Raw genomic sequence first — 27729 nt, forward strand, 5'->3', positions numbered from 1 at the left:
AAGCGCGCCCGGCCCCGCGGCGCTACCCCGATTTCGCAGACAGAAAGGCCCGGTATCACCCTCCGCGCCTCCATAACCCCGCACCGCGCCTCCCGTGCCGCCGGCGACGTGTCGGCGCCCTCCGCCTGCGCGGCGAGTTTCCTTCAGGCACTGGCCGGCAGCCCAGTCGCGGGGACGAGGGCGCGGGACCCTGGCGGCGCGACCGGGCGGAAGCGGGTTGCCCGGGGGCACGCGGCCTGGCTGAGCGGCGGCGCCGAGATGAGTGGCAAAGAAGGTGACGGCGGTGGCGGGCAACCCTCTTCCCGGCCCGGCGGCTGGAGGCGGCGAGGTGCAGCGCCACGGCCCCTTGAGGCTCTGGTGCCGCCTTCCCCGCCGCCACCTGGGCGGGCGCGGGCCTGCGGGGGCTCCCCTAGCCTGTAGGAGAGCGGGGAGTTAGAGCTGGGACCCCTGAGCGGCCTGGGCCGCGGGGAGATGTCCCTGCCTGCTGAAGGGGGGTGGAAATGGATGATATTTGAGGTCCCTTCCAACGCAAACCGTTTTGTGATTCCTGCGGGCCGGAGGGGGTGGGGGTGCGGGTCTCTGCCGTGAACTGGGGTCTCTTCAGTGGTGCCACTAAACCCTGACCTTGCGTTGGGAGAGACCCTGCTCAGAGGCCGTACCGCCTTCTTGTTCGGGCTTTACAGATCTGTGTATTTTAGAGATTTTTGACCTTGATGGTAAGAAAAGAATCGTTACAGACCAAAGCCGAGTTTGTGTTAGGCGCGTAAGATGCCTGAGTTTCAGTAACACGGCGCTCGCTTCGTGGCCTAAGTTTGGCTTGGCCTAGGTGGTTACACAGATCTCCCTTCAGTCAGAAAGCTGGCTCTGCAACAAGGAAGCTGGCTTATTTTTTTTTAAAATTAAGGCTAAGTTACTGTTGTTGTAGTCAGTGGTTTCCTAATATTGAAGTTGTTGGTTATTCAGTGGAACCTCTTCTCTCTCTCTCTCTCTCTCTCTCTCTTTCTTGCTTCCTTACTTTTCCCTTCAGGGGGGCCTGTTTTTTTCCTGTAGGTCATTATGGTGTTCCCAATTTTCGTAATACTGCAGAGAGTTTCATTCTCTGCGCTGTTTCAGGGGTTGTGTTTTGTAATGATTTCAACTGCTGCAGGAAAAACAAAACCCTGAACTCGTGTCCCAACAGAAATGAAGGAAAAAATGATTTTCAGTTTCCTCTTTTAGAAAGTAGCTACGCCCACTTCTGGTTTTGCTTTGGGATAATAAACAATTAAACGGAAACATTTTAAAATCCACTGGTCATCTGTAACTTCTGAGTAGCTTCCTTTTGTTCTTCTTTTAAGGAAATTAAGAGAACTCCACACATTCAGAACGGTTAGAGTTGGCCAGATTTTGGCTTCTGTTACAAAATGTGCTGCTGTCACAAAGAGGAGTTAGTGAGAGGGAGGAATGGTTAAAACATGAATGACATAATGAGTCAGTTCTAGGTGAAAGAAAGACACAAGGAAGAAGTAGTACGAAGTATAAATTGGGAGCAAAACACAATCCAAAAGAGATGAGTTCTGAGTGAGGGTTTAAAAAGGGAGGCCAAGGAAGAGGCAAAAAGGCTGGCTTTATCAGGGCTGAAAGAGAAGAAACTGGTTAAAAGGCAGAGTTTAGGACCTAAGAAGCTATGCTGCAGGAGATAAACCTGCATACCTGGGTAATATTAGTCTACTGAAATGATGCCTTGCTGCTTTTTCTGGTTACTAAACATCCATAACATAAATAATTACAGTAATAAAAACCTGTTAGTTTTAATGACTCCTGTAAGCTGAATATTTAAAATAAAGAAAAAAAAGAAGATGAGGAGGAAGGTCTAATCCCATAGCCCTCGCTCACACATGGATTTTCATGCAGTCATTCTCTTACAGAAAGGAGACGTAAAAGGGTGTGAAGACCTTACAAAAAACCCACAACTAACATGGGATTCTATCATGCTCACTCATTGAAATAGTTAGGATTTTTTTTTTTTATTTCTTACTAGGAATGTGTTGCAAAAAATAGCATGCCAACATGAAGATGACATCAGTTGGCAATAAGATTCTTCCAGTTACCTTATTCCGTCATGCAAAACGTGGCTACGGTCAGAAATGCTCTGCAAACGTCAGTGCTCTAGCAAAACTACTTAATCTTTAAATATGTTTTTTTGTGTCTAACTTCTGTTAATAGGGTACAGAAAACGAAAGCATGACAATTTTCCTCATGGCCAAAGAAGAGACGAAAAAGAGAATGTTAATCCATCTTCAGCTTTGATGAAATCTTTTAAATGTAAGTAAGCATGTGGAAAGCCAGATTATAAAAATATGTAGTGTAGGAATTGCTAGGAGGTTACTAGTATTTAGTGAAGGACTAAACCTGCTTTCTCTGGGGGAGAGACTTGAAACTAGTTGGACTCATGCTACATACATTTAGAGGTCGGTGTTTTGCTTTTTGTGCAATAAATGCCTGAGAGGATGATGTCTCATAGGTCCGGCTGACTCATGACTTGCTCCCTTTTCATCCTGCCTCCTGTTCCTGCTCCCCATCCTGCTTGTGCTTAACCTTATGCTAAGCAAACTGCATCAGTGTTCAGCCAGACAAAAGTTGACAAGGTCCTATGGTGGCAGATTAATGTTAAGATCTGCAGAGGTGTTATGCAAAATCTGAGCCATGGGGACAAGAGGAGGAGATGGCTGTCTTTGGAGAGACTGAGAAGGCTCTTAGATGTTGACCTTAGCTCTTGTGCATAAATAAGTAAGATAATTTAGTGTAAATCTGGATGCATTGATTTGTGAGTTGGTAGTTGTTTATACAAGCATCCATTAAAAATTTAGCTAGCTAAATGCCCTGTATGTAGACACTTAGTTCAGTTTGAGTGCCTTTCTAAAATTAGCTTATATTTTATTTCTTTTAAATAAGCGAGTTTAAACTTCCCTCCAAGCGTATTGTTTTTACAGGATTTTGCACAAAACCAGATTTAAACTGCCGTAACTTTAGTTGAACTTTTTTCATTAGAGAAGCCCCACCAAGGCAAAGTTAAGCTTCAGAAATGGTAAACTTTGACAGAAGAAGGAAGGAGATGTGGTACAGATTAATTCTTAGTGTAAAATTTTCCCGATCCCCCCCATTTTTTATGCAGCTGTGGAGGGTGGAGAAGTAAGAGCTGGATGCCTGTTATAGATGGTCCCTTCAACACTGTGTAATTTTCTTGCTTTCTTTAAAAGATAGGTTTGTTTTTTTCCTGTCCTATTCAGCTTGGCAGATGATTAACTTTGACAATTGAACTTTTATATTGAATGATACATGTACGCTTGTACTCAAATTTAGTAGCGCAACTGTACTCTATGATTTTTAACCCTCAAGTATATCAGTTTATCGTAAGGTTGCCATTAATTCAGATTCAAAACAACAATTGTTTCCCCTCCTTTCCCATTTTCCAGTCAGCAGTGTTTGCTTACTTTTAGAAAGGATATAAGCAACACAGTTTATTCAGCTTTTCAAGGATCCACTCTTTGTATTGCACTAATGCTGATAAGCTCATGGAGGAGACGTTGGTGGTCTTTGTCTCTGTGTCAGGCACAAGTGTTAAGAAATATTCTGCTCCACATGGCTTATAACTGAGCAAGCTGTGTAAGGTGAACTGAAGTTTCACGTTCTTGCTATGTATGCTGCCAGAATCTAAATAACCTGTGTAAAATTAAATGGTTATACACACTTTTTCAGCTCTTTGGAAAAATTTTGTACTTGAATTGACATAGTTACCTGTCAGCACAAAAGATTTCTAAAAAAAAAAAAAAAAGTTCTCTTCTATAATAATAGAAAATGAAAACACAAGGATTATTCAGTTACACCTTTTCTGCTTAATATGTTTTGAATATAAAAGCTCAGTGGTACAGAGTGGGTAGTATCTGGGTTTGTAAGGTTAAGAACTGTTAAGTGTAATTTTTAAGGATCTGATTCCTCACCACCAAACTGAATAGAGTCTGAGTCTTTGCTTTCAGTGATAGATTAGACATTAAAGTAGAATGTGTAGAAGAAAGGACTGTGTCATCTCAATGTATTAGCCTGGAGAATTCCCCAAGATCTAATCATTTGCAATTTTAGGCAACAGTACAGTAGCTTTTCTTGCATCCTTTTAGACTAAGGATCACTATATTTGTTCATGAGCTACTTCCTAGTAGTCTCTAACAGGTTTAAAATCTAAAGTAAGTCTAAAAGCGACAGCTATCCAGAAGAGATAGAGAACATTGCTAATACTGTGTATCTTCAGAGTAGTGAATTTACTGGTAGATTAAATTGGTAAATGATCATTGGGAATGTCATCTATCAAGTAAAGTACCACATCCTTCCTCCCTTCAGTTTCCTATCATTATTATCTGAGGGAAGATTTCTTCTTGGTGATAACTCAGTGGGGGATTTGACTCTCAGAATTTGAAAGTGACACACCAATGAGACATAAGAAAGATTTAAGCATTTGTGACTTTATCTTAGGATTTCCAAGGTGCTTCAGAAGAACAGAACAAAATAAGAGGAACTAACTTTCTATAAAGGTGATGAGAAACAGTTATTTTTCTAGGTTGATCCTGACTTTGCCAGCAACTGCTGTGCTTTCCTAAAGGGTATTCACTTGTCAGACACTTTAAAAATGTAGGCTCTTAGCTTATTTTTACCATTTTCTTGCATGGACACTTTAACGCTGGAGACACTTACTCAGGAAATGTGTTGGATTTCTTTTAAGTTGCTATTAATGGTTTAGTGAGTGAAAAAAGAGTGTCTAAAATGTTAATTGTATCTGTGAAACATTCATAGTATTTGACTGTGATAACCAGGTGCATGTCCTTTCTTCTCTGTGTTCATTGCAGTTAGAGAGAATTTACATAAGTAAGTCAGAAATATTATTTTGAGTAATTAATCTCACTTTGCTTTAGTACTTCTGTTTCTTAGGGATATTAAAATACTTGACTTTTGTCCAATATTAGTTGGGATGTGAAATGCAACCTTTCTTTTTACTAAATGGTGTGTTTTTAGCAGTATAATGCTTTAGTTAAGCGCCTTTGTTTGTTTCGTTTTAGAGACTGGTGAATCTTACTTACTAATGATTGTAGGGTTTTATATTTTAATTTATCTTGCTGAATTTGGGTGAAACTTTAAGTCCGTTTCCTGAACAGCAATATTGCAGAGTAGATTTTACTAGTTTAAACTAGTATTTCGCCTTAAAATTGTTTGGGCTGCCTTAAAAGGATCGTCAGGGTTGATATGTATTTAAACCTGACTTATTAAACAAAAGAATTAATGATGAATTTTTCAGCTCTGGCAGATGGGAGGCAGTAGTGGCTTCTGCAGCCATGCCCCATGCAGGAGAAGCAGTGGCGCCTGCCTTGAGAAAAGGCCCCTGGAGTTAAGACTGGTAGGGGAGGGGCCCTTAAGCAGTTACCGTAGCACAGGTTATCTGCTTTTTCCCTGCATTGTGTACATGTGATAACCATGCATGTTACTGGTTGACTTTGCAGCGTTTCAGCTGGAGCTTGACACAAGGCATGATAAATATGAACGGCTTGTGAAGCTCAGTCGTGATATAACAATTGAAAGCAAAAGAACAATATTTTTGCTCCACAGGTTTATCAGGTGAGTCGCATTGATCATGACAGTGATTCTAGAAACGTAGAAACTGCCTTGCAGTGTTCTCTGTTTGTAGTTCATAGATGCAATGTTCTGTTTAGACGGTTTTAGTTTACTTTCATGAACATCCTTTAGGGTGGATGTGAGCTAATGAGTGCATGTTCCAGTTAGAGAATTCAAAGAATTCCAGTTAGAGAATTCATTTCTGCCATTGTAATAACTATTTATAGTTACTGTAGTAGTGGCCATTATAAATAGAGATTGTGAAGTTGCCTTCTTTTTAATTTGATCATCTTCTGTGAAGAGGCATTGCAATTATTCTAGTAACCACGACAGCCCGCTGCAGGGGCTAGAAAGCTGAGAACTGGTAGAAGAAAGAACAAGATAAAACTCCTCTTTACTCTGCATTTTAGGTTCCTGTCCTATAAGAATGGAAGCTTTCCATGCTGTATTTTTATTTCCTTCTCCTTTCCTTTTAGCTATTATTGTAGCTTTACTTTTGGATATCTGTTTGTTTTTAAATGTTTTCTCAAGACCAGTCTATCAGTAGTTCCTTAAATGGACTGTAAACTATTACACTGTACAGATTATTTGGGGTCGGGGAGGGGGAAGTTTAAAGGAAATTAGATCAACTAACCTTTAAATGCCAGGTATATATTGTGGTTGTGAATTGGATATATCATCTGCTTCCAAATAGCATAGTCCGTAATGACTTCTTTATAAAATCACATGTAGAAATAGATCATATGTTTTGCAATACTGCAAAGTATTGCTTTTCCTTCTAAGAGTTTGAAGGAATTCTGCAAATACTGCTAGTTCTTCAGAATACTTTTTTGATGCTTTAGCACGTTTCTCATTGTTCTTACTTAAGCAGTAATTAAAACTCTAGTCTGAAATAAACATCATACTACCAGAACTATATTTGGCTGGTTTATTATGGTCATGGTAAGAATCTATAGAATTTCATAATCTGCAATAGATATTCATGAAAGTTAAATTGTTTCTCATTCCAATATCAGCTTTGCTTTTTCCTGAAACTGTTGTACTAATTAGTAAAATAAAACGTGTAATATTTTTTAACTGCTTGCTCACGTTTTGAAGGCTGCTCTTTCAGTTTCTGTTTTATGACTGCAGTGCTCCCAATGGGGAAGAAATACTACATGACTCTCAAGTCAAGCTAGATGCTATCCGACGGAAGATTAGGCAGGTTGCACAGGAACTGATTGGAGAAGACATGTATCAGTTCCACAAGGCTATATCTCCAGGTAAACTATTTTAAAATGGGGAAAGTATGTTATTATGCACTAAGCTCCATTTCTCTTTATGTAGCAGTGGTTCCTCTTCATGCCACACATCTGTACTTGGCACATTTCTGTGGTGTCTTTAGGAGTCAGATTAATGTTTGCTGTTAGCAAAGTTAGCTCTGGAGAGGCTATTGCCCCATGGTCGTCTTATTGCAGTTAAATAAAGATTTAAACCAGAGACAACAACTGGGATAAATTGGACCTTGACCTAAACTGAAGTTGGGAGTAGTTCTAACAAAGGTACTGTCTGGTCTTCTCTGACCGAGCCAGCTGTGTGCAACACACTCAGTTACCCCACCTGAAGGGTTATAATTTCTGGGAGGAGAGTGGAAGCAACTGTCTTGTGAAATTATCCCATTTTGAGTTGAAGTTAATCAAATCCTTAGATTAGCATTTTCTTTATTCTGAAGATTCGGAATGTGTTTGTCTCTGTGTTACAAGCATTAAGGTACTGTAGATCTGTTTAAGTTGCAAGTTTTTCATCTCATTACTGTAAATGGGAGTCTTTACTAATGTGCTTGAGATACTGAGTCCTAGTGCTCTCATGACTCTTGCTGTCAGATCATATTTGTTTGCTGAAAAATTGCTGACAATCTGAGTTTTACCTAAAATTGTTACGCCTTGTTCATATTAACGTATGAGTAAAATATGCAAGTGCTTCCTTGGCATCTTGGTCATGGTATAAAAGGGTCTTGTGTTTATTAGTCTTGTTTAAAACATATTGGAATGTGGTATGTCTTTCCTTGTTTGGCAAGATTTCTTCAGGTAAGTAGTACTGAAGATTTGCCCTGTATTATTTAATTGTTTAAAAATGTCCATAGAATTGATTTTATAAACTGGCTGGAAATACATCAATGTAATTTACAAGACAAACAGTGCACAGGTTAATTTATACATAGGTCTTGCATAAGTTTTGTTAAGAGTGAAATGGCTCCTAAGTGAAAGCTGAGTTTGGCACTTCTGAATGAGGAAGAGTGTGCCATGCTAGTCTTCGTTGGCTCTCCTTCAGTTCCACAGTCCTCTTACTTGTGGTGCATTGGGTCGTTCAAATTAGATGTAATTAGTTAAGCCACTTAGATTCTGTGTATGTCTTGCTGTTATAAATGACTTAGTAGTATAGTGAAGCAATGAAAAGAAAGAGAGAATTCAAAACTCTGACACTACAGATGACATCAAACTGTGAACGATGCTAGTCCAAGTATAGTATGAGTATCTTGAAATGCTAAAAATGTGTTTGGATTTTCATTTTAAGTACTGCCTATAAAGCTGGAAATCCTTGTGATCAGTTTTAGGAACAAAAATTTTTGAAGATTTCATTGAGACTTGTAAACCTTGTCTGAGTAACCCGTGATGTTTGTATTCCTGAGAGTCATAATGCTATCTATAGAACAGCAGCATTTGAAGCCTACTACCTCATGTATCTTTGTGAGACCTTGTGATAGAAGCTGTTAGCCTTGCCATGTGAGCAGAATTATTAGGAGGTAACCAGTTACCCTGCGTCAGCTGCTCCACCTGAATTGTCTCTCTTTTCTTAGTAAGTGACTTTGTGTGGGTTAATTCAGAGTCATGCCTAGCTCTTTTTACTGAGAGGCAGCTTGCCTAGAATTAGCTTGCGTTCATGCCAGATGTAACGGAGTATGCCTACATAGCAGACACATAGCAACTTATTGTGTGGTAACTTCTGTGTATACCCACGTCTTCTAAAGCGAGCGAGCAAACCTGATGCCAAGTTTCTGCTTCCAGATTCTCTCCTCTCAGTGAAAATATGGGTGGTTTTGTTTTTCAAAAAATATATATTTTCCAACCTCAAAAGTTAGGGTTTTTTTTTTTAATATGCAAGATGTGTAAACTTAAGCTAGACGTAGTGATGTGGAAATAAAGAAATTAATGAAAAAATCCTGTTCAGGTTTGCTTTGTGTATTCAATAATACTCATATGTGATCAGCTGCACTGATTCACCTGCGTAAACAATTTCACACTTGTATAAGGATACCTATTGATATCAAAATGGACCTGAATAAGCTCTTCAGAAACAAAAAAAAACCATCTAATCCAACTGCCTGGCCTCATCAGGGCTGACCAGAAGTTCAAGTGTTTTATTAAGGGCATTGTCCAAATGCCTCTTAAACACTGGCAGGCGTGCGGCTTTGACCATCTGTCTAGGAAGTCTGTTCCAGCGTTTGACCACCCTCTCGGTAAAGAAATGCTTCCTTGTGCCAGCTTAAACCTCCCCTGGTGTACCTTTCAGCCATTCCCACACATCATATCGCTGGACATCAGGGAAAAGAGATCAACACCTCACTCTTCACCTCAGAAAACTGTAGAAAGCAGTGAAGTCACCCCTCAGCCTCTTTTTCTCCAAAGTAGACAAACCCAAAGTCCTTAGCTGTTCTGCATAGGACATTCCTTCCAGCCCTTTCAACCAGCTTTGTTGCCCTCTGAATATCTTCAAGGACCTTCATGTTCCTTCTTAAACTGGGGCCCAGGACTACACACTCTTTTCATATATATATGAAAACCTGCATGTCCTTAACACTTGCATGGGACTTGGAGCAAGATTGTCATAGAATTAAAGAATTTTCTTACTACGGTCTTAAGACAACTTTAGAGAATGAATCTTACTGAGCTCCTCTTGGTAAGAAAGAACAGTAAAGAGATATTGGTACACTAAACAGTAAGCGGGAGGAGAAGTACACTCTGTTGTCCTTCTTCCCAGCAGTCAGGTATGCAGTCTCTCAAACAAAAGCCTAAGCTTTGCAGTTTTGTGGATAGAACTAAAAGATAAAAGTATACAGCCACCTATTGCATTTCTGGATTTAGAACTGGGAACGGCTGTACTTTACGTTTTCCCTTGTCTTCAGGTGACATGAGTAAGTGGCAGGTCTGTGGAATCTCTTCAGATGTGTAATACTACCTGGCACTGAGATCTTGTTGTTGTTTCTGTAATTAGGTAGTTCTTGCCTCATTGAGAAGATTGTACTTAACATCTAACTGAAATAAGTTGCCTTCATTCAGTTTCTGTAAGTCATCCACAGTGTCTACTTAAATTCTAGCTTTTTTACGTGATGCTTCTCTGAGTGGGTTTTGTGCCAGCTGGTGTCCATAGTGCATGTGTTGTAAGGGTGTGTGTTAGAGTATACATGAGTGTAACTGAGAAGACAGGGAATGCTTTTAGGTGGTGTTTAAATGATCTCATGCTTATGACAAGTATGAAATGCAAATTTTTTGCCAGAACTGTACTCTTACCTTGTTCATTAAATCCCTCGCTCTCCAGTCATTGGGATGGCAAAAAAAGGAATATGCAGGCTTCAAGACTTGTAGATCTTGATCTGATGAAGCTGGGATCAAGGAGGTGTCTGAGATGTGAAGATGCTTGATGTCAGAATTATGAAGTTGAGATAGAAAACCTAGAGACATGAAAAATGAGGGGGGCCATGAGATAAAGAGCATCTGTGAGAGGGAATGCTTTACTCCCCACACTGTTTATGAAGAACTGTGATAGGGATGGAAACGCTGATAAGAATTAAGAATGTTGCTTTTATTTTTGTTTTTAAGTCTAGTTGTTAATTATTGCTTTACTTTTTCTGAAGTGAAAAAAGCATGCATGACTTTTTAAATATAAACGTAGCTAGGAAAAGTGCTAGATCTTTTGTTTTTATGTATTTCCTAGAGCCATGAGTCTTGACCTTCCTTTCACCTAATTCCAATTCTGATTTTGATTTTTAAAGAAATTCTGGAGAATTAGTGAGAATTAGTGGGTTTTTATGAACAAAAACATTGCCATTCAACAGCTTTTTTCTTAAAAAAAGAATAAAGAAATGCCTATATCCCATATCTCAAAAGCAGCATGTCCAATTAACCTCAAGCTTCCTAAAAATATTCTCCTTTGTCTTGAAACCAAACATGAAACATCCTCCTGTTCCCCACCCAGCTTCTCGCAGAAAGAGTAAAAGGGATCAGAACTGGACTTGTAATGGAAACCATTGCAGCAGCCTTAACTGGGGGATCATGACTGTCTGCATAATAATGCTGCCTAATACATATTTTATTCGGTATAATAACTGTTAGCCTATAAATAGAACAGTGGTACGAGTATAATGCTTGGGAATATTGTTTGCCACTTGTAATTGTTAAATGCTTTTTTTGGGGTTACTCCAAGCAGTTGTTCTTTTGACTTGAAGATAAAACAATTCTGGCAGAGCACTAAAGGAGTTTCATGCTTTCCCTCATTAAGAATAGTGCTAATGGCATGCAGGACGTTTCCCCAAAGGACACTTGCATGAGCTCAAACACTCAGTATAGCACTAATTGAACAACAACAAAAACTGATGACTGTTTTCTACACGTTTCTTAACAGTACAGATTGTCCCAGGGGATGATTAAACAAGCAAACAAAGAGATACTGAAATAATGAAGTCTTTTTTTAATGTAGAGCTCTTCATTTGTTATGTTAGAATGTTCCGCTTTGTTGATATTTTTAAAGCTTTACTATTTGTAATATAGAATTCCTGCTCCTTTGCCCCACTTTGCAGTGTATACCTTATATATCCTGTGAGGAAACGTGTACTGTTTCTTTAAAATTGGAGTGAGACACTGGGCAAGAAAAGGACTGGAAAAGATGAATTTATGAAGGAGAGGAAGATTTTTTTCAGGATTCTATATATGTGTGCTTGCGTATTTATATATTTAACTCTAATATACTCAGGAAAATATCAGTACTACACAGGAAAGACCTGTACGAGCCTTAAAGACAAGAAAGAGGATGCTCTGCTACCTGTTAGGATTAATGGAACTACGCTCAGCATGTTTTAAATCTGCTCTGCATAAATGGAAAACTTACATAATGCAGAGGGAAACTGATAGTTGCTTGTTAAGTTGGCATTGTGTGGGATTGAATGGAATACCTTTTTAACATGATTTTGTTAAATGGAATCTCTAGCTATTTGAAGACCTGCTCAATTTTTTGTCCTTAACAATAAGGACATGTGAGAAAATTTTAAGACTTTTGAAGTGTTTGGCTATTTTCTATAGGGCAGCTTGACTGAAAAACCTCTTGGAGGGATAGTTTTAACTACGTGTTGATGTTTTTATGATGTGGTCATTAGATTGTGCCAGGGGCAAGTATGGGTGAGGTATTTTCACAGCTGATAGCCGTGTATAACACAAAATATGGAATGAGGAGCCCATAACTCTTCTGGGGCTTCTTCAGTCAGTAGTGTGGCATAGAGTGATGATAGTAGATGCAACTAGAGCGTTGTTGGCTGACCTTTCTGGTTGCTGTGAGCCTGTGCTAGCAGCAGTAGTGAGTGGTGTGCACAGAGCAGCTCATTAGCTCTTTATCATGTCTGCACTTGCTCTCAATAGAATTAGATGATGAGGCTGTAAAATGTCAGCACCTTGTCAAAACTATTGCTCTGTGACTGCTTCTGCTGATGATGATGCGGGAAATTCTGTATAAAAGTTCAGCATTGACGCAGTCTAACACATAGTTTATCTTGTGCAAGCACTACTTGTGTTCTGAGGGAATGATAAGATGTTGCTTATTTCTGTCTCTTGCTTTGTGCCATTTAGAGTCACTTTAGGTGTGTAACCATATTGCAACAAACTGCGTTGTTTGGTTGGACAAAGTCAGTTTAGTCTGCATGCATAAAAAGGAAAAACTTCAGTTGTGCTAGAATACCAGTTTTTAACTGCAATATTTAGGACCGACCTCCAGACATGATGCTGAAAGGAATGATATGAAGATGAATGAGGTCAGTCCAAGCAGGCTAGATTTAGGTTACTGACTCTTTAAGTAATACTCCTTTTTTTTTCTTTTGCATGGTATGAAGGATTTAGATTAGAACACAAACTGGTGGAACTATCCATGTAATGATTTCTGTTAGCTGTTTTTTTGTCCTTAACTTTTTCACTGGTAATTTGGAAAGAAAATCTCATGCTTGAGCTGCCTTTGCATTTGTAAATACCTGTGTATTTCTGAAATAATACCAAGGTAAAGAACTATTCTGCATGTCAGGAACTATAGAAGTAGAACATTTTTTTCTTCTTAAGAAAGTTTGAAAACTGCAATAAAAATAGGTAGCATATTTAATCATAGGTTGGCAATACAAAGGAAAAGCTTTTTACTATGTGAGTAAGGTATCATGATTTGTAAATGTCTCACCCAGGAAGAGACTTGAATACACCTAAAACTTGAAAGGAAAGCTATCCATGAAGGAAGCAGTCAGGTTTCTGCAAGATGGTGGGAAAATATAATAACACAGGAACAGGATGTAGCTGAAGAATTAAAGTTCATCACTTTGCCGTTGTGGGTGAGAGGTAAAATGCCAGAAATGGAAACAAAGTTTCCTGATTATACTGGGAAAATAATGGAATTTTCAGTGAATAAGCTAGTATTTATCAGATCTAATTTTTGTCCGACTGACTCTCTTCACTCTGCAAGTTGCTTATTTGAAACTTGATACCTTCAGCCTGTTGAATTTTACTACCCTTTCATTATTTCTGGTTCATGACTTTTTTCTAGGTTCTTTCAGGGAAAGTGAAAAATCAGCAACTGCAAAACCTCTCACTTTTTAACCTCTCACTTTTTACTTTCTGCTGCAGGATTTATATGTCCATACACAAAACCTTAAAACAAACCTGGGAAAATGAATGTTAACCCAGACATGACCTAACAGTGCTTGCAGCATGTGAGCATTGCTTATCAGCTGATCCCCGAATCAGCCATTGAGTTCAGCATAAGCCATAAATTCAGCAGGAGCTGTTGAGGGTGGCATCAGTCTATAACAGCACCTTTATACAGTGTATATATGATCTTTTAAACATGTGTACTGTGGAATGAGACAACAGAGAATGTCCTTTCCTAGTTCTAACTTAAGACCTAACTGTCCTAAAGTCTTGCAGTATTATTATGGCAAATACTATAGTTATTTACATGACAGTCTGAAGCTAGTGAGGTTCTTTGTCTTTTAATTCAGATCCATAGCTAGCAAATGGAGGAGACCTTGTGCTCTGGTTCAGAATGTTTTTTTGACCTTGCAGCTGTTAATGTCCGTCCTTCACAGACCGGAGCCTTTAGGGGGAACCACAGGTTCATGCAGGTGGAGCATGAGAGAAGACCAAGAAAAATCCGTGAACATTTTTTGCTTGTTTGTTTAAAATCACACAGAAGAATGTGTCAGAGAGGAACTCCATTCCAGGAAACTGCTAGTATAGCACGTTGTGATTAAGTTTTTGTTCTACAGTCACGTGGTGAGACGTATGGGTTGGTGAGTGGTGATGTATCTGTTTTACCATCTCGCTAGAACTATATTTATGGGGATAAATGGCTACCGTTGGTACTTTTGATGTGCTAGTGAGTTGGGGCTGTTGCATGGAAACAGGATCATGTTGGAGAGAACTTTCACTAGAGTTTGAACTAAAGAAGCTGTGTTGTGTTAGGTGCTCTTCCTTCTTTGATCATTGTACATCCTGGCTGAGTCAGAGCTTCCTTTCTTTGGTATTCTGAACACTTGCCCTCTAGGCCGTTTGTAGAGTAAAATTGGCCATCTAACTGAATGTTTTAAACTCTGTATCAGTTATGAAGGCACTTGGAGGTGGTCAAAGAGATCAGGAAGACTAATTGTCACAGGAATACTTTGGGTTATTTTGTATGCTTTTTTTAAGAACTCACATAGAACATTGGCTGCTCTTCAGAATTACTGGATTTTTGGGGAGGGAAACAAAACAACAACAACAAAACTGCTTCAGAACAAAAAAAGTTGCTTGCGAAAGTAACTATGGTACATATCTCAATTCTTCAACTAGGAACAAAATGAAAGCTTCTATATTTCTCATCCACAATGAGTTATCTACAAAAAACCTAGCATTTGTCATATGTAGAGGTGTTTCTAATAACTATAACAAAAAGGCTCAATTAAACTGTTCTCTGCTGTGAGAGATTAAAATATTCTTTGCAGTTTTCTGCAGTGTTTTTGTGCCTGTTTGTGGAAAAAATTTCACTCTTACAGGTACCTTTGCCTACTAAATAAGGAAGCTGTATTTCTTTCTGTAGTTATTGGTAAAACAGACTAAGCTGGGGATTACCTTTTCCCTAAAGTTGTTGTGTATTCAACTTTAAACAAAGTGCCAACAATCCTAATGCTTCATTATCTGAAATACATCAACACATGCAGCTGGAAAGGAACAGAACTTCTTAGTGGTCATACGTGCGTCAAGTAGCAACTCACTGATCAACGAATCATTCAGGGCTTAATATGAGAAAACTGTCAATTTAATTATTTGATATAATAGCACACCAATTTAGACAAATCGCTGCTAGATGTAATATATGTTATTTATATTCCATTAGTAATGGGATCAAATTTATTTAAAATAAGCTTTCCTGACAAACGTTCACATCTGGGTTTGTACTGATTACTACAGTAATTTCAAAACTGGATTGATAAAATGGAGCAGTTTGTTTATGTGGAGGTTCCCTTAAGAATTCAAAGACTACTTGTAGCCTTACCTACCGTAATGACTCAGGTTTTGAAGTATTACTCAGTGACTAGAAACAGGTTTGCGGGGCAGTGTCCCCATATTTGTAAGCTTTTATGGGCATCAGTCCTAGTGCTTTTACTTCTGTTTGGTAGTTAGTCCCATTTTATAAAATCCATCCTTGAGTGGAATTTCTTCTTTAAGCTATTTTCACAACAGGATGTCCAGAGCATGCCTATCTCTGAGGATAGCCGGCTTTTTGCTCTTTCAGAGTTCTGTTATAAAATTAACCTTTGACTTCATGCTCACAATCTACAAAGCAGTTGGATTGTTTCACAGCCTCAGTTTTAGTATAATTACTTAAGTTTTTATGACTTGTGCATGGAAAGAGACCTAGGAATCTAAGGAACCACTGCCAAGTCTGCAGACAACTTAAATGGAAAAGACAGAGGTGTGAATTGTCAGTTTCGTCTTAATAGGATGCTGACTCTGAAGGAAAATGATGTAATTTGTGCATTAATACTTTTAAATTTATTGCTTGAACTTGTTTCTGTTGATATACTTGATTAATTATTTGCTTATTTCACCAGTTCTTCCCTTCGTTAATGAGTAAGCTCGTAGAAGTGGGTTCTTTAAGTCTACCATCCTCCCCATATGCTGCAGAGCTATTAATAGGGGCTCTCCAGTTAATGTTTGGTTTTGCTGTGCTTGGGATTTCCACCAGAATGACTCCTTTCTTTTCTGGGTTGTGGGATTTGGTGGTTGGGTTTTTTTTTTTTGTTATTTTTCTTGTATTTTTTTGAAGAGTATAACTTGCCATCCTAAACGTGATGATTAGATAGAGCTGTGGCTGTGGTGTTTTGATTTTGTAATGAATTTGCAAGTGGGTAGTTTCACATGACTCACCCTGTAAATAATGTGCCCCCACCCTTCATGATCCTGGAAGAAACTTGCTGTGTATGTTTTCCTACCATCTTTCTAGTGGCCGCTCTTGGCCGGTGATACCTCTTGCATGGTTTAGGGGAGGAGCTTGGTAAGAACACAGGCTGCCATCTACTTGTGTCCTAACCATCAGCACAGGCTGTTCTGTGAACAAAAACATACAGAGAAAGAGGATGAAGAGATAGAAGGAAAATGAGTTTGAGAAGAAGCTTATCCAGGAAGATGGCAGATAGCATTGGCATTGCTAAGCTTAAGAACTAGGAGGCATGAAATCCATTTTAACCCTTTTTTTTAACCTGCTGAACAGATATTTAAAGGACGAAATAAAGTAAACAAAAAGATTTTAGGAGGATACTTTCACCTCTTTTTTGATCTGTCATTTTGGGTTAAAACTTCCATGCATGCTTGTACATCTCAGGTAGAATTAGATTGTGTTTACTCTAGCCTGACTCCTTCAATTAAGGAAGTTATATTCTTTACCGATTTTTCATGTAGAACTCTCTTTTCCTACCCCTTATGCATTCATTTGCCCTTGGATTGAGTGCTTGAATGACTTGGCTTTATGAAGAAGCTTGATTTCTTGCTGAGTTTCTTAGAGAAACTGCTTAACAGTTCTTTGTCAGAGTTTACCTATGTACATGAGGATAAATGTCTTGAATATCAGCTGATACAACTGGCAGAAAAAAATGCAGAAACTTTCAGGCATAAAATCTCCTTTATAGATAATATGTACTTAGAAGATACCTCAGTGTAATTTTCTAGTTCTTCTGTAGAAAATGAATGTTTAAAATATAGAAGGAAGCTGTTATACTGTATTTTGTCACTAGTACAAGCTGTTTATATAGACTAAATGTAATAACATATCAGAATACTAACATTTTGTTACCTTGCATCTGTAATTTTAAGAAGAGCTAGTAGAAATAATACAGTACTTCTAATTGGGATTTTTTGTCTGTGTGCTAAAAAAAAATTACATAAAAGGCAGTCTTACAAACTGTTCCATTACTGGCAGCACAATCCATAAATAAGCCAATTTTGGAATACATCCAAAACAAGAGCATAAGGGGAAAGGTATTCTTGGATGGTGTAATGAAATGGAATGGGGTTTTTGCACCTTGGGGATTATTTGCTGAAAATAGCGGATGTCCTACCATTAAGCTAAAACTTAACATCTTTAAACATCCTTCTACCTGTACATGGAAACACCTTATTTCAAGGTCTTGGGTCATTGAAGTGTCCTGTTGTGTCTACTTCTAGAAGAAGGACTTTAAATAGGGAAGGGAAAAAAAAACCAGCCCAAAACCACAAACTTGAATATGACTGTTTTTTTCAAGGTAGTTATTAATGGGATTTGTGATCAGTCTATTGGTCTAGCAGTAACAATTTTAAATGAAGTTTTGTAAAGCTTACTTGTAAGTAATGGGAGATAGAGTCCCTAATTGTAAAAAGGTGACAGTAAGTGAGAAACTAGACTGTGTGCGCAGTATTCACATAGATGTGTCAGATAGGAGTGAGAGGAAGAGTAGAACATGTCAGCTAGGGTGGGACAGTAAAAGGAAGGAAAAATGTGTGTGTGTGTATACATATGTCTATATAAAAAAAATACAGAAAAAGAAATGAATGGAGGAGACAAACACATATCCTGGAAAAGGACAACATCTATGTGGAGAAGTAGTAAAGTGGAGTGACCTGAAACCCAAAGTTATGATTGATTGAGAAAATTGTTTACCAGAAAGTTTGAGAGCTGATTTGATCTCTCTGAGAACTTCGGAAAATGGTAAGTTGATCCTTCATGTGCGATAGTCTTCTTCACAGATAGAAGAGAGAAACTCTTACAGATATTGTCATGTTGAGTGCTGCTGTAGCTGGTATTGTACAGCTTATCCACAGGAAAAGCCAAAATTTCGTAAGGAATTACTGGCTGTGTTACATCAGAGGGTAAGTCAGGAAAAGAATGGGTGATGAAATCTACATCTCTGCAGCTTCTAAAGTTATTTATATATATATTCTGATATATATATATATATATATCTCAGATATATATATATATCAGAAGATCCTGAGTAGCTTTTATCTAGTATTCTTCTATTGCTTGTGCCCAGAATGCTTTGCCTGAATTCAGTTGATTAAATTGTTGTATTTAATTGGCCTTGCAGCTCCCCGTGTGTGTTCTGATTTATGAACAGCAGTATGAAGTGTGGCTTTGGCTGCGTGATGTTTATTCTGCTTTTCCCACTGCTGCTGTGCGGAAGCATAAAGGGTGCAAGCTGAATTGTCTTGCTGAATTGCCTCTACTCACCTTACAAATACAGATTTAGAAGGAAAAAAATGCAGGTCTATCATCACGCTTTTGTGATTGTAATGTAGAAAGCCTTCTACAATTGAATTTTCTCTTGAGGTTGCCTCTATTTTTTTCAAGGGTATTTCTACCCTTATCTGTTATTCAAATCTATATTCTCTTCTTGACTTGATTGACACTCAAGTGATTGAGACTTTTTCTTTGATCCAGATGAAGTCTAAATTTGCCGCCTCCTGCATATCTCCCTAGACTGAGGCCCTGTAGGCATCGGTTGAGGATTTTAAGTTTCATCTAATGGAACCAGGATTCTACTTCTGGTACCCTTGAGTACCTCTGCATTTTCTCGTTTTACTCTCTGGCAAACCTGTTGTCTAATCTTGGCCCTTTTGCAGCTTGATACAGCAGTGTCACCTCTTTGCTTCTCTTGAAGAAACCATCCCTTTAAAATGGCTTTGCTAGAGCAATCTCTGTCGTGTTACAGTCTTTTCCTTTAGCGTCCTCTTTTGGCGCTTCCTCTGTCCGTAGGTCAGATATACACAGGCATTGATTTTGTGTTCAAAGCTCTTTTTTGTCTTGGTTCTTCAATGGCTGTTTGTTCCAGGTTTGGTTTTGCTTTTCTTTCTACCAACAGTGCCAACTTCAGCTTTCTGCTTCTGAACTTTTCCAACATGCTTTCCTCAAATCTGCTCTTTGCACATACGGAAGAACTGACAGAACCTGTGAAATCACTATCTGAGCATTCAAGCTCCTTTTTAGATCTCACCTTTGTTATAATGCATACAGAAAATCACCCTCTGCTAAGTAGGTAGTTAGAGGTAGTTGTGGCAGGTGGCTGCAGATGGCATACAAATCTGGTAGAAGCTACATTTGTTACCCCATCTTTTATTTCCTTGCCAGCACACTAATTCCTTTTGTCTCCCTGTATGCCTTGTTTTCAGAGAGAGATGTTGTTCATTATATTCCTCTTGTTGGACATCACAGCCCTGTCTGCCTGATTTTTTTTTTTCCTTTGGTATGGAGTGATTTGTAACAACAAATGCTTTGTCCTGAACATGAATGTCATCTAACCTGTGTGTTGGAGCCTGTTTGCTGGTTACCACAAAATAGAGAAGTGGGAAATTCAGTTTTAAAAAAGTATCTACTGTTGCTAGTAAGAGAACTTATTTTTCTTTGTATGTTATTTTTTTTTTAATATGAGCTGCCTTCCTTGCTTTTGATTTACCTGCAGTCTTTTCATCTACATTGTGTCTTTGTGAACTTGTAAAATACTGATCTGTACTCTCTGTCATACAAATGCCATGTTTTAAAAGCTCTGTTATCACAAAATCACAAAAAAGTTTGCTTTAGAAGGGACCCTTAGAGAAGATTGTCTAGTCAAACTTCCCTGCAGCGAGCAGGGACATCTTCATGGAACCATAGAATTGCTAGATTGGAAAAGACTTTTGAGATCATCAAGTGCAACTGTACCTGTCAACAACTAAATCGTATCCCGAAGCACTTCATCTGCCTGTCTTATCAGGTTGCTTGATGCCCCATCCAGCCTGTCCTTGAATGTTCCCAGGGATGGGGCGTCTGCCACCTCTCTGGGCTACCTGTTTCCGGGGTTTCACCATCCTCATTGTAAAGAAATTTCTCCCTTATGTCTGTAAAAAAATTTCTTCCTTATATCTAGTCTGAATCTACCCTCTTTTAATTTAAGACCGTTACCCCTTGTCCTATTGCAGCAGGCCCTGCCAAAAAGATTGTCCGCATCTTTTTTATAAACCCCCTTCAGGTACTGAAAGGCTGCAGTAAGATCTCCCTGGAGCCTTCTCTTTTCCGGGCTGAACAACCCCAGCTCTCTCAGCCTGTCCTCATAGGAGAGGTGTTCTAGACCTCTCATCATCTTCATGGCCCTCCTCTGGACCTGCTGTAACAGGTCCATATCCTTCCTGTGCTGAGGGCTCCAGAGATGGACACAATACTTCAGGAGAGTCTCACCAGAGCATGGTAGAGGGGCAGAATCACCTCCCTTGACCTGCTTGGAATGCTTCTTTTAATGCAGCCCATGATATGGTTGGCTTTCTGGGCTGCAAGTGTGCATTGCTGGCTCATGTCAAGCTTTTCATCCACCAGTACCCTCAAGTCCTTGTCTTCAGAGCTCCTCTTGATCCCTTCAGCCTGTTTTGACACATGGAATTGCCCTCACCCATGTGCAGGACCTTCTACTTGGCCTTGTTGAACATCATGAGGTTGACATGAGTCCACTTCTCGAGTTTATCCAGGTGTCTCTGGATGGCATCACACCACTCACCTGGTGTCATCTGCAATTTGCTGAGGGTGGGCTTGATCCCGCTATGTCATTGATGAAGATACTAAACAGTTCTGGTTCCTGAAGGATGTTATGGAGAGCTGCTGTTTAGTATGTTTCTGAGTCTACTATGGTGCTTTTATACTGGTATAAAGTTCTGTGGTAATTACACAGGGATTGAATGAAAAATGCAGTTGGGGTGAAAACTTAAAAATGTTTAGTGGCTGTGTTCTTGATCTGTTTTTTGTACTTCACAATCATGCTATGTTAAATTATGCTTCAATGCTATTTCTGTATTATGTTAGTTTTCACCTTTTTCTAGTAACCTTAAAACAGTCTCACTGAAAAGATTTCTGAAAATGTAGATGTGAGCATGGATCGTTGCTGGTAAGTTTGAATCATTAGCTTAATTCTTCTGTTTTTGCAGGACTTCAAGAGTATGTCGAGGCAGTCTCGTTTCAGTATTTTATCAAAACAAGATCTTTGATTAGTATTGAAGACATCAACAAACAGCTAATATTTAAACCAGAAGACAGAGAAGATACAAGCATGGTAAAAGTTTTTCTTTTCTCATGTAATGAACATCTTTCTAGGATGGAAAATCTAATGACTAGGCTTAGTCACATGTTTGGTTAAATAAAGCCAGTTAGTGTAATGATATTAGATACAAATGTAGGCTTGGGCTCACTTGTTCAAAACATGCTTTTTATTCTGACAAGTAGTAAACTAAATCTGTGGGATACAGGTTGATAAATTTCACATCCTTTTTATTCAGAGCTAATTGAACTCCTTCTGGTAGGGGGAAGGATCCATCCAGGATAGTCAAATACTAGCGAACAAATGTAGAGGAGGGACTTCTAATGGCTGGGGCTGCCTGTAAATCCTGCTGGTGTGTAGTGATGTAGCAAAAGTTGGGGGAGACAAACAAGTCTGAAGCAGGATATAGTCCATAAATGAAATTTTAACTGATCTAGTCATAGGAGACACTGTATTCACCTTCTGTTAAAATGCACTGCGTATGTCTTAGCGTGGTCATTTGTAACTTTACTGGAGTTGATCTTGTTGACTTCTCTTGGGGGACAAGCTTGTGTCCCATCATACGTTAACCCTAATGCCATATATACTGTTTCTTGACTTGCTTGCACTCCTGCCATGCCCTAAATAGAACTTTTTGCCATAGGGACAAACTACTGCCACTGTCTGCAGTGAACTGGGTGCAATTTGTTTACAGGGGACAAAAGGCAGTTGTGTGGTAATGTAGAGAAATGCACATGCAGTACACATTCAGTGTATAGCAACGCACAGCATTACTGCTTTAGATGAATTCTTGAGTCTGCTTCTCTTGAGGAGATTCTGCCGAAAACACTTCTTATTCTTTCTTCGTTCTCTTGGCAAGATATTTTCAAAGAAGCCAAGTTTTTAGCTGAAGTCTACTTGTTCTTACCAGAGGCAAACCCATTGTTGCACACTTGTTTTAACAAATTGTGAAGTTGATAACCCCTGCATACGTGCCTGTGACCAGATTTGCGAATTTGGGTGGATAGCATGTTAGAAGAACAAGGGAGCATAAAGAAACCTGGATTATCTCCCAAGGTAGCAGTATTTTGGCAATAAAGTATTGGAAACTTGGGTATAGGTGCAGACCTGTAACTTTATGATGAGTTTTCTTCATGAGGTATTTTTTTAGCTACTTTAATGAGTTCAGTTGATATAAAAACAGATCTCATAACTATACCTGTCAGCTTCTTGTAGAAAATATATTTTTGAAACTCAAGATACTATTACAAAATGATATGGTTTGTTTTCATAATGCAGAGACTTTTTGATTCTTGATTGCTGTGGTAGCTTTGGACAGACTATTTAGGGAAAATTAAAATTTATTATGCTGAAATCTGTCAGCCAAACCAAAAAAAAACCCAAACCAACTGCAAATAAATGCTGGTACAAAGACGTGATAATTTTGTTTGCAAATAGAGATAGTAGAAGCAGGGTACGTTTATCATGCTTGCTAGAATAGAAATTGCATCTCGAGTGGAAATGCTGCTTTCATACCTACTGGTATGCTGGAAGGAGATTAGTACTTCTGAAATCAGACTGTGAGGAATAACCATACAGTTTAGTTTTCTGAAATGTTTTGAATTGCCAGTTCCATTAGATAATTTTGTGTGCATTTGAATCATTACAGACTTTGCCATAGTTCTCTGTACTGGACTTTGTTCTGTTCTGTCCTCAGATCTTCAATTACCGTGATCTAATACCACACACTTTGAGCCTGAAGGTAACACCTGTAGACTACCTGCTGGGAGTGGCTGATCTAACTGGAGAGCTGATGCGGCTGTGCATCAGCAGTGTTGGAAACGGTGACATAGATACGCCTTTTGAACTGAGCCAGTTCTTGCGTCAGATTTATGATGGTTTTACTTTCATTGGCAACACTGGACCTTATGAAGTATCCAAGAAGCTGTATACCTTGAAACAGAGTCTGGCAAAAGTAGAGAATGCCTGCTACACGTTGAAAGTACGGGGATCTGAAATCCCCAAACATGTGCTGGTTGATGTGTTCTCCACCAAAACAGAATTGATTGACCACGAGGAGTGTCTTTCTTAGAATAAGGAGATTGTCACAACTCAGAAGGGAAGAGGACTTAGAGAAAGCTTTTCAGTTACGATTTGTCTCAAAGTTTTTTAGGTAGAGACACTTTTAGTTTTATCTATGAGAAGATTCTTTGCAGTAGTAATTTGTAACTCAAAGTACTTTTTATGATGTGCAAGAGAACAAATGTTTGACTTTGTCCTCTCTGAATGGAATTTCCTGTATTGCTCCATCGTATCTTCTTTTGGAATGACTAAAATTTCCACTCTGCTCTACACCAGTGACTGTGAATTATGTGAGTCACCTCAGACTGTTGTGGTTGTTGTTATCAGTTTTCAGGAAGCATAGCAGTGGCAAAAAATAACTAGGTATTGTTATTTAGCATTATCCACCAGTTTCTGTTGATCTCTGTTTTCTGAGTATTTGAGTTCTATACTCATGTCATACCTAGAGCAATGCACTTCTGTATCTTTAAGTTCATCCCTTGACTTGAAACTGAGGTGGTCTGAAAGGTGCCATGCAATGTATGCTTTCTCTGATTAATGCTTTGAAACTGCAGCAAAATCTACTTTTTACCAATTGATAATGAAGCTAATTATACCACGTAAATGCTAATGTGCACTTATTATTTTGGGCTCTGTTTAAAGTGAAGGCTATTCAAATTAACAGTGATACTTCAGAGTTTTGACATGAGCTAAAAAATTCATAAAAAAAACCCTGTGGAATGTATTGGCTTACATATTTTTGTAATACAGTTTAATGCAGAATCTGACATCTTTCTGTTAGTAGAAAAAACCAGACCTACCAAGTATGCTTAACACAAATAATTTGGTGTTTGGAAAGCAGTTTTTGGCCAAAACAAATGCAGTGTGGTGTTGGAGGTCTCTTCTCCATTGTTTTTGCTGCCCTGAGGCCCTCCAATGAGGCTGAATGCGTATAAGTGATAAAGGGCTAGCCAAGCTTTAAATATCTGTTAGCAGGAACTATATCATGTGCATGGTCCTATGGAAAGGAAATTGCAAACAGAAATAAGGCAGACATTCTGACTTCCACATTTATCTTTGAGGTGGGTATGTCACCGTTGGCAAAAAATCAGGGTTTTCTGCTGGTGTCTGAAGTTATGAAAGTCTGATAATGTACATTATACTAAAGGAAAACGGATAAAACAACACAATCTTTAGACTCCAGGAAATAGGCCTCCTGACTGCAATTGAAAATGCTGCATGATTTTTATTTCCACTTCCATATGCTGTGATACTGCCAATATTTTTCCCCAGAGCATGTCCTGAGTAGCCAGGATTATCTGATAGATGGATAGGAATGGGTAAGTACATTTCTGTCACGTTTTTCCATTGTTCCCACATAAAGCAATATGTGGTGGGTTAGAAAGGGAGTAGGTTTTTTCCTGTTGTTTAATACTGTTTTTTACAATAAATTCTGAAAAGCAGTCACTGCCTGTACATTGGTCCTTTCGCCTGTCAGTCTCAGCAGTAGATAATGGTGTGAGATTCCCACTGTGCAGGACTCTATTTGGAAATTTCCTATTTCCATTCCTATATTCATACTTTGAGGGGCACCTTCTAATACCAAATTTCTTTTATCTTTCTCTCTAATTTTATTCTGTGAAGTCTAAAAACTAGTGAGGTTAGGAACTTCATGTGATTCTCTTGAGTTAAAAGAATGCAAAGGTTTCAGATGACAAAACATGCTTAGCATTGGAATAAATCTGTAACAGTGCCCCAATTTTTACATCTCCCCCTGTCTTTTCTCTGCTTTTTTTTTTTTCTGATATGAGGGAGGGAAGAAAAGGAGAAGGATACTTACTAGTAAAGAATGTTCAGCCCCCCCAAACGCATAATATACGCATCTAGTATTTCAGTTGATGCAGATAAGAGTATAGTTTGGTCTTTAGCCACAGCTAAATTTACTGCAAGTAATGGCATGTGGGGTGTATGTGTGACGTAAAAGCAGATAGTTATGGGAGGTATTCTGTGATATCAAACAGAGGTCTGTCTCTTGTCTGTCCTAGCAGCTATGAGGTGGAATTTAACAGTTTTCACAGCACAGTTTGAAAAGGGATGAGATGAACTCCAGCACGTGGCAGTGCTTGTCAGAGTGATGTTCTGCCTTGATCTTTGGAATGAGCACACGGTCACCACCCATTTAGTCAAACAGCTACTGCTTTTTGCATGGTCATTCGTGATTCTAAAATTGCAAATGTTTAAGAAGCTTACTTTTTTTAGCAGTCTTTAGAGGTTCTTTAAAAATATACATATTAGTTCTAATGATTTTGAGATTTAAATTTTTTGTAAGGCTGGAGAAGACTTTAACAACAGATGCAATTTCCAAACTTGAGGCTGCCTGTCTATAATCAAAAGCTGTGAAAAATTTCTAATAAGGAGCAAAGTGTATGTGTGCTACATTAAAACAGCAGCACAGATGGGAAATAGCTAATGGCCTGCAAACCTCCTGCTCAAGGAAATATTTTCCCCCCAAAACAATTACATTGTAGCGGTTTGAAAAGTGACAGACATTTATCAGCAAAACAAGCTGCTAAACAAGCAATGGCAATTTTCCCATTTCTTATCCCATTACTCTGTGGAGCTATTGATATGCTTGGTCTGTGGCCAGAACAGGACTACATCATAGCAGATGTTTCACAAGGGCAGCTCTGCGTGCTAAAAATCATCTGCCTTCCTAGAATCTCCTTTCTCAGAAATGATTTTTCTTTCTGCATTCACTTTTGTCCTGACTATCAACTTGCAGCAAGGAAAATAAACCCAACCACATTTAGCTTTGCTGAACTCCCAGAGAAATTATGCAAGAAACTTCCTGTTGACAGGATGCGTATGTCTGTCTACTTAGAGTCCTGCTTACTTGGATTTTCAGTGAGTTAATTGAAAATTAAAAAAAAAAGGACTCTTTATAATATTTAGCATATTGGGTGCCTTATGGAATTCTATGGACCAGATTCTGGCACTGCCCTTATAGAGTTTGCAATTTAAGAGTAGGTGAAAGAATAGCCAAGAGAAACAAAAGGAAGATGGTAGAAAGTGGGGGGAGATGAAGGGCAGGATTTTTTTTTACCAGGAAACTGTGTGGGAGTAAGCTGGTACACCACTTCCCATTTCAGAAAAGAAACTTGTCAAAACTTCAGAAAGTCCGGAGTGTGGCAGTAAAGGGTTAGTTGGGAAGGGCAAAGGCAGTGGACAGGCAAAATGGAAGGAAGTGAGGTAGAGACAAAGGGAGGAAGAGTGCTAAGGAGTGGGACACCATGGAGGAAGAGCAGGCTGAGCTGCAGGACAGCGGGTGCACATGTGAGTAGGGTGGGACTGGGGAGGACGTGGGACAGGAAGACAGCCCTGCAAGAAGCTGAAAACAACACTGCGAAACCAGGTGACTCAGCTATAAAAGAGACTTGGAATTGACTGTAGGAAACTAATTAAAAATGACCACAATGTCCCCAAAGCATCTCTCTGTGGGTCGTAAATAAGGGGAGCTTCATTTTCTGAGCAGCTGAGAACTTGTGAGGTTTGCAGGCTTCCAGCTGTGCTGTCAAAAATCAACAACAAGCTATTCGTTCTCACACCACCCGACTTACCACACACCTTCCTTTCACTCCAGTATTGGTAGCCACAGACCTTGATGGGTGAACTACCACCATTTGCAACTGTTAAGAGACACGGTTAGATACAGTTTTGAACATAAAGGGATGCTTACAGTGACCAGTGTTTTCACCCTGGTGTGCAGTTTACGCATCCATTTCACTGTCATTGTTTCAACACTGTTTATTCCTTTACTTACCCTTTCTTAAGCTGTACCATTCTATTGAGCCGTTGCCCACATCCATCCCATCATTTGGTCCTTTCCGTGTTTAGCTGGCATCCTGGGGTAAAACATCTCCATGCAGGAAAAGGAATCAGTTGATTTCTTAGGTAGGTTTATCTACCTGCACCTCCAAATTTGGAAGCAATGCTCTAGCTGTGAGGGGAGAGGTTTTGTACTCCTGCTCTCAAAAGGCCTGGTGTCTCTGTCCTATGGCAGCCGTGGTGCCATGTGTCAGGATGGATGAGTGGACAGATCTCATGTTGCTTTTGCAGATGAGCAAACCTAGGTTATTCTGAGATTTGCAGTCATCATGAGCCGAGGTAAATTGCCTAGGAACATGAAAGAAGTTTCTTCTCCAGTT

The 27729-nt window shown here is 39.1% G+C and overlaps 1 protein-coding gene and 1 long non-coding RNA gene across 3 annotated transcripts; one reads left to right on the top strand and one right to left on the bottom strand.

The window, feature by feature from the left end:
- On the top strand, positions 1 to 24088 carry TSNAX (translin associated factor X). The gene is made up of 6 exons (XM_054061904.1): positions 1 to 274; positions 2206 to 2304; positions 5526 to 5640; positions 6769 to 6899; positions 21375 to 21499; positions 23181 to 24088. The coding sequence occupies exons 1-6, from the start codon at positions 259 to 261 to the stop codon at positions 23553 to 23555; spliced, it is 861 nt and encodes a 286-aa protein (XP_053917879.1). The 5' UTR covers positions 1 to 258; the 3' UTR covers positions 23556 to 24088.
- Positions 285 to 27474, bottom strand: LOC128851658 (uncharacterized). Of its 2 annotated transcripts, none has more exons than XR_008449051.1 (3): positions 27345 to 27474; positions 10185 to 10345; positions 285 to 414 (listed from the first exon to the last, which is right to left on the bottom strand). It is a non-coding gene; the product is annotated as an uncharacterized LOC128851658 (long non-coding RNA). The 2 variants fall into 2 exon arrangements; XR_008449050.1 differs by lacking the exon at positions 285 to 414 and adding an exon at positions 2323 to 3702.
- Between the last annotated feature and the right edge of the window lie 255 nt (positions 27475 to 27729).

The sequence above is a fragment of the Cuculus canorus genome, chromosome 3 (genome assembly GCF_017976375.1).
Source record: "Cuculus canorus isolate bCucCan1 chromosome 3, bCucCan1.pri, whole genome shotgun sequence".
NCBI classification, from domain to species: domain Eukaryota; kingdom Metazoa; phylum Chordata; class Aves; order Cuculiformes; family Cuculidae; genus Cuculus; species Cuculus canorus.

What these genes read in the sequence shown, in the direction of transcription:
- TSNAX (XM_054061904.1), top strand. An exon ending in TTGCTCCACAGGTTTATCAG is followed by an intron (nt 5,641 to 6,768) that starts GTGAGTCGCATT and finishes TTATGACTGCAG; the next exon opens with TGCTCCCAATGGGGAAGAAA. An exon ending in CCACAAGGCTATATCTCCAG is followed by an intron (nt 6,900 to 21,374) that starts GTAAACTATTTT and finishes CTGTTTTTGCAG; the next exon opens with GACTTCAAGAGTATGTCGAG.